The sequence below is a fragment of the Engraulis encrasicolus genome, chromosome 18 (assembly GCF_034702125.1).
Source record: "Engraulis encrasicolus isolate BLACKSEA-1 chromosome 18, IST_EnEncr_1.0, whole genome shotgun sequence".
Classification (NCBI taxonomy): Eukaryota; Metazoa; Chordata; class Actinopteri; order Clupeiformes; family Engraulidae; genus Engraulis; species Engraulis encrasicolus.
In genome coordinates this window covers 51,047,205-51,054,704 of record NC_085874.1, presented here as the reverse complement: position 1 = coordinate 51,054,704, position 7,500 = coordinate 51,047,205, and the positions used below count along the sequence as shown (strand labels likewise).

Genomic DNA, 7,500 nt, shown 5'->3' with positions numbered 1-7,500 from the left:
TGGGGCAGGAGGCGGTGGAGAGTCGTGATTGGGTGGCCTGCGCGCGCGGAGATTCCGAGGGGGTGGTGCTTAGCGAGGCGGTATCCCTTGGCAACACCTGCACGCCTCGAGAGATGATGGAGTCCGGAATCTGAAACATCAAAACATTAAGAGAAAGAAAAATGTTACAACACACGTTACAATGTTACAACACACGTTACAACACGTGCTACAACACACGTTACAACACGTGCTACAGTGGTGTAGTCTACTTTTTTGTGGTGGGTATACTGTATATTTGACCATTTTTTGAAGTGGGTATACTGTATATATTTTTGCTATTCAAAGTAATGGAGCAATCAATTTTAAGTGGGTATACTGAAGTCCCTGAAATTTAGAAGTGGGTATACTCCGTATACCCGCATTCTACGTAGACTACACCACTGACGTGCTACAGCACACGTTACAATGTTACAAAGCATGGAAGCTTGGACTGCAACGATACGCTTAACTCACGATTTGGTTCATATCATGATCTTTGACCTACGTATGATTTAACCTACGATACACCCCACAATTTTTCTTAACCTTTTTAAATGAATTCATTTAGCTATTTTCACGTTTGCCACCATTATAAACTAAAATTATAAATACAAATTATGTTAGTTTATAAGTAGAACAGGTTACTAGAAGCTACTAATATTTGTAAAAAGTTTAAGAATAATCATTGATAATATGCTTCGATGATTTGATGCTTGGAAGCCCTATCACATCATGTCATCACGATACTGCCTCCTCGTGTCACGATACTGCCTCCTTGCACCGCCATACAGTATCGTGGCTCTGAGTATCGCGATTTCTCAGTTTGATGCAATATCGCTACAGCACGTGAAAGTCCACCTGGAAAACCCCTATTGTGACACAGTACTCATTGCACACAATGAAACAGCAACAGCCGTACTGTCAAGCAGGAGCCAGCAGGTCCCAGTCAGGGCCTTCATGGACGACTTGACGATTACGGCCAGGTCGGTCCCGGAGGGTAGGTGGATCTTGGAGGACTTGGTCGAGCTCACATCAGCAGCTAGGATGGAATTTAAACCATCAAAGTCGAGGAGTCTAGTCCTGAAGCGTGGCCGGGTTCAAGACCGCTTCCGGTTCAAGATCGGCGAGGACATCATCCCCACAGTCTCGGAGAAGCCTGTTAAGAGCTTAGGAAGGTGGTACAGAGCCGACCTGAATGACAAGGTGAGCATAAAGGAGATGCTCAGCCAAGCGGAAGAATGGCTAAAAGCCCTTGAGAGGAGTGGCCTACCGGGGAGGTACAAGGCATGGGGTTACCAGCACGGCGTCCTACCGAGGCTCCTGTGGCCATTGCTTGTGTACGAGATCCCTTTGTCAACAGTGGAGGCTCTGGAGCGAAAGATCAACAGCTTCCTCAGGAGATGGCTATCAATCCCGAGAAGTTTTTTTGCTCCCTAGGACTTTACAGCTCAGGGAGTAAATTACAGCTACCGATTACATCTGTCGTGGAGGAGTTCAAGACGGCCAAGGTCCGTTTGGCCATGATGTTACGGGACAGTGACGATATGGCAGTGCGGCAGGCGAACATCACACTGAAGACTGGTCGGAAATGGGACGCCAGCTTTGCGTTGAAGGAAGCAGAGGATCGACTTCAACATGCGGACATCATGGGGACGGTGACCCAGGGGAGGCTGGGGCTGGGAGTCATCACCCGTGCGAGCTGGAAGGAGGCAAAGGCGAAAGACCGTCGAGGGATGGTGCAAGGAGAAATCAGGGCAGCAGAGGAGGAGGGCAGGCAAGCTAGGGCAGTAGCCATGAGGCAGCAAGGCAGCTGGACCCGATGGGACGGTGTCCGGGGAAGAGCGCTCAGTTGGAAAGACATCTGGAGCATGGAGGGGCATCGGCTAAAGTTCCTGCTGAGCTCCGTCTATGATGTGCTACCAACACCAACAAACCTGCAAAGGTGGAAGATGACAGATGACCCCTTTTGTGTGCAGTGCAGGAAACCAGCAAGCCTGGAACACATTCTGTCATCTTGCCAAGCAAGCCTGGCGGAGGGAAGGTTCAGGTGGCGCCACGATAAGGTGCTGGCGCAGCTGGCCGATGGACTGGAGAGAGAGAGGAAGCGGAAAAGAACCAAGGCCCAGTCCAAAGGCCCCCGCTTCATCTGCTTTCTCAGGCCAGGGGAGAAAGCAGGCAAGGAGAACAGTTGTGAAGGCATCCTTGGCACAGCAGAAGACTGGGAGATGAGAGTCGACCTCGGTAGGCAACTCAAGTTTCCAGAGGAGATCACAGTTACCAACCTCCGACCAGATATCGTGCTCTGGTCTCGCACAACAAGGCAAGTGGCCTTGATCGAGCTAACGGTACCCTGGGAGGAGAGGATCGAGGAGGCACACGAACGCAAGCTGAGCAAGTACCAGCCACTCCTTGCAGAGAGCCAGCAGAAGGGGTGGAGAACCTGGAACTTGCCAGTTGAGGTGGGATGCAGGGGGTTCCCAGGGCAGTCTCTTTGGAGAACACTAGGGATGCTAGGAGCAAGAGGGAAAACGCGGAAGAACCTGGTCAACGGCATCTCCAAGCAGGCGGAACAGGCATCTAGGTGGCTGTGGCTAAGGAGGAGTGACCGGTGGCAAGGACAGGCTGGCAGGGGAGAGGGGGGTCAGAGTTGTGCAGCAGGGCCCTGAACGGCAGAGGGGGCAGTTCCAGGACGCTGGTTCTGCTGTCAAGCCCTGCCGAGGTGTCGTGGGCTCATTGACGAAACACCATTTAGGTCGGTGGGGTGCCCACTTGAAAACCCTGTGAAGTCTACAGGTCCATGTTGTACAATTCTGCCCTCAGCTGAAGACGTCTGGAAGGAGCGATTTCGTTGCCAGCCACTGCACAGAAGGAGCAGGAGGTTACTCCCGCCAGGTGCAGTGGCTGCGGTACACCCTACCGTGTTAAGACATGCCTGACCAACAGTGTCTCATCCCAACTAGTCAATTTCTGACTACCTTTAGCAATTTGTGACGTCAGACCTTTTTAAAAATAGATTATTAAACGGCTGCTGTGTTCTATCCCACCCGGAGGTTATTGTAGATAGTGGATCGTTCATTGTGTGTAAAACATTATACAGGGTTACTACTAGTCATGGAATTCCTGGAATATCATGGAAATTCGATAGAGGTTTGTCAGTCATGGGAAGTCACGGAACTTGAGCATTTTGCATGTGCAGTCAGGGAATGTCATGGAATTGTAAAAGAATGTTTAAAGAATTGTGCTTCTCCTATGTGCGCTGTCATAGGAGTGTAGTACTATAGTAGCCCTTGGAAGCAAAATGTGACATGCGCCTCAAAGGCGCCCTCTTGAGGCAGCATAACTTCACTGACGGTTAGGGTTAGGGAAAGGCCTAGGTTTAGGTCACATAGGCAGCAGGTGACGTGGAAGGTATCCCCTCAATGTTGAAAATTGCTGACCGGTCTTTCTGCTAGAACTACACTACCCACAGTGCTGTCCTGCTGTTCTAGAACTACACTACCCACAGGGCTGTTCTAGAACTACACTACCCACAGTGCTGCCCTGCTGTTCTAGAACTACACTACCCACAAGGCTGTCCTGCTGTTCTAGAACTACACTACCCACAGGGCTGTTCTAGAACTACATTACCCACAGTGCTGTTCTAGAACTACACTACCCACAGGGCTGTCCTGCTGTTCTAGAACTACACTACCCACAGTGCTGTCCTGCTGTTCTAGAACTACACTACCCACAGGGCTGTCCTGCTGTTCTAGAACTACACTACCCACAGGGCTGTTCTAGAACTACATTACCCACAGTGCTGTTCTAGAACTACATTACCCACAGTGCTGTTCTAGAACTACACTACCCACAAGGCTGTCCTGGGACCAGGAAGGCCAGCCCAGCATTTTGGGCCAGATAACCAAACTAGCTTGACGTTTTGGACCTGGACAATCCTGCTTGACCCAGTCCACTGCCTCTGTTCGTGATGGACCAATGGGCTACCCTCTCTAAACTCTGGACCAATGGGCTGCCCTCTCCTCTCTAAACTCTGGACCAATGGGCTACCCTCTCCTCTTTAAACTCTGGACCAATGGGCTACCCTCTCTAAACTCTGGACCAATGGGCTGCCCTCTCTAAAATCTGGACCAATGGGCTGCCCTCTCCTCTCTAAACTCTGGACCAATGGGCTGCCCTCTCCTCTCTAAACTCTGGACCAATGGGCTGCCCTCTCTAAAATCTGGACCAATGGACTCTGAACCAGTCCCTAAGAAAAATAGACAAACAACAGTATCCCCTGGGGACTGTCTGCCCACTGAGAAAATGCCCTGCACACCAGATACCGAGTCTGGGAACATGCCCTGCACGCCAGATAACCAGTCCAGCCCCAGATTACCCATAATTCAGTTCAGGCAGCACAGTTCAGCCGAGCCGGAAACAAACTTGACCTGCCAGTGCAGCGGTGACATAGTGCGTAGACATAGTCATAGTGCGTCTACTCTGTGTGTGTGTGTGTGTGTGTGTGTGTGTGTGTGTGTGTGTGTGTGTGTGTGTGTGTGTGTGTGTGTGTGTGTGTGTGTGTGTGTGTGTGTGTGTGTGTTTGTGACATAGTGCGTCTACTGAGGCGGAAAAGCTGAAGTGACACAGCGATTTATATGACAAATCAGAAGGGGCGCACACACGCACACGCACGCACGCAGGCAGGCAGGCAGGCAGGCAGGCAGCGATGCGTTGTGTGTGTGTGTGTGTGTGTGTGTATGTGTGTGTGTGTGTGTGTGTGTGTGCGTGTGCGTGTGCGTGTGCGTGTGCGTGTGCATGTGTGTGTGTGTGTGCATGTGCGTGTGAGTGTGTGTGTGCATGTGCAGACAGGCAGCGCTACATCGTATTCATTATTCACAAGCCACAGCTCTGCTGACTGGGGGAGAAATAGGGCCCGGGCACTTTAGGCTTAAAGGGGCCCCTCATGGGGGAGAAATAGGGCCCGGGCACTTTAGGCTTAAAGGGGCCCCTCATGGGGGAGAAATAGGGCCCGGGCACTTTTGGCTTAAAGGGGCCCCTCATGGGGGAGAAATAGGGCCCGGGCACTTTTGGCTTAAAGGGGCCCCTCATGGGGGAGAAATAGGGCCTGGGCACTAAATTACAGCTTGATGACAGCTTGTTTATTCGCCAGACTCGTGTCTAAATCCACACAAGACAATTATTACAACACAACAAGAGAGACCAGGGGAATTAAACAAAATTATTCACACATATGAAAATAAAAATATATTTCATCCAATGCGCTCCCAGTCTGAATGTATACTTAGTGCACAACAGTCTGATGTAGAAGTGCCACCGTGATAGATGCTGTCAAAACGTATGCAACATATAGCATATGTCATTGTATGCTACTTGTAATTGCGTGCTGGGCGTTTTGCAAGATGGCCAGAGGTGTGCAGTGGCCAGTGCTGTATAGACACCTTTACTGTCTGTAAACAGATAAGATGTAATTTGGCTGCGTGCACATCGTTGGAGCAGAATCGACCATGCACCGGTCACTTGTACAGAAACTAGCCGGGTGTTTTTTCCAAAATAAGACAACGGATGGTCATGCTAACTTCAGATATGCAGTGGGCACCATATGTTTACCGTATGTAAAGCGATTTTTCGTATGTTAAGTGTTTCCCGCGACACTCCTTTGGACCGCTCTGTCAAAAAGTTGCATTTGGGTTTTTTTGACAGCGGACCGTGGAAGTGGTCGCAGAGCCATCGCTCACTTACTAATGGTTCACATAACCATTGGCTGACTCGGGTCAGTGATTAATTAAACTTTTAACCCCTCAAGACACGGCATTATGCATTAGCTGTTACCAGAATGGCAATGACCAAGTCGTAATGTATCACTTAAGACCCTGTGCGCTGTCATAGTAGTGTAGTACTATAGTAGTTAACTTTCAATGTCTATTACAGCGTGCCACAGGAGGTACGGCATGCATTAAGGGGCTTCTCCTACCTGGCGTCCCTTTAATGTTTTGTAACAACAAACATCTCCTAGGGTTATGTCTATCTTACTTATCTTACCCAGCAAACATCTCCTAGGGTTATGTCTATCTTACTTATCTTACCCAGCAAACATCTCCTAGGGTTATGTCTATCTTACTTATCTTACCCAGCAAACATCTCCTAGGGTTATGTCTATCTTACTTATCTTATCTATGCTTCTGGAACAGCCTCTTCCCTCACGGAATAACATAACAGTGTTCTTTTCAGAATCTCTATTTTTATCAACGTACACACTTCAGGACGGCAGGTCTTCTCTGTTTAAGGTCTGCACTGTCTGTTCATGTGTGTGTGTGTGTGTTTACAGTCTGTTTTACATACAGCCTCCCCACTCCCTATTTTACCCATGTCTGCAGTTCACCTAGAGGGCGCTGTCGAGAGAGCACAGCCCATTCATTCTGAATGGAGTCTGCACTCCTCCGTTGGTGTCCCTAGAGTGCAGTACCACCCGCAGGAGTGGAGTCTCTCGTATTACTCTTAAAACCTCTCTGGTGTGTTTAAATCAACAATGTGCATGCATTCAGTGATGATGTGACATCTAAACGGGTCCACAGTATGCCTTGAATAGAGTCACTTCAACATGAGTGGAACAAACATGTCTGACATTACGTCTATAGACACCCCCCAATGGACACATGTGGTACTGCAGCTTCGCAGTAAACAGTTTGCTGCTGGGTCATAACTGCACGTTGAGCATTACTACATGTTGTCACTAGAAGGCGTTTCTGGCTCTGGAAATCTGATTGACAGCCATTCACATTTGGCACCAATGAGATCCTATTACCCCACCCGTACACTGCCTCACAAGTCCCATGTCGCTCTCTCTCTCTCTCTCTCTCTCTATGTCTCTCTCTCTCTCTCTCTCTTCATTAAAGTCCATTAGCGTCAACATGTCACATGTCTGAGAAGGCGTTGTGCTGTGCTGGGTGTTACGTCTGCGAGGGCGTTGCACTGCGCTGGGTGTCACATGTCTGAGAGGGCGCTGCGCTGGGTGTCACGTCTGGCATGGTGCATTAAGTCAGCTGAGGCCCAGCTTATGCTGCATCTCCCATCTGCTCAAGTCATGACGGGAGACAGTCCCCCCCTCTCTCCCTCCCTCTTCCCCCTCCCTCTCTCCCCCTCCCTCTCTCACACACACCATTCCCCCCCCCTCTCTCACACACACACTGCCCCCCCCCTCTCTCACACACACCTTTTCTCCCCCCCCCCTCTCTCACACACACCATTTCTCCCCCTTCCCTCTCTCACACACACCATTTCTCCTGACATGACATGACATGACTTGGGCTTGTGAGTGTAGGACGGGATACAGGACAGGCAGCAAGACAGGCTTGGTGGCATGGTGACAGACATGGTGACATGGTGTCAGACATGATGTCATGGTGACAGACATGGTGACATGGGGGTAGACTTGGTGGCATGGTGACAGACATGGTAGCATGGTGACAGACTTGGTGGAAT

General features: G+C 49.9%; 1 protein-coding gene across 1 annotated transcript in view; it reads right to left on the bottom strand.

The window, feature by feature from the left end:
- The window catches only part of LOC134468296 (gephyrin-like), a 143,254-nt gene that overhangs the window by 80,443 nt on the left and 55,311 nt on the right, over positions 1–7,500 (bottom strand). Inside the window, exon 8 of the mRNA XM_063222236.1 lies at positions 1–130. This exon is cut by the window's left edge and continues 8 nt beyond it. Within this exon, the coding sequence (XP_063078306.1) occupies positions 1–130 (130 nt within the window). The remainder of the gene's footprint in view (positions 131–7,500) is intronic.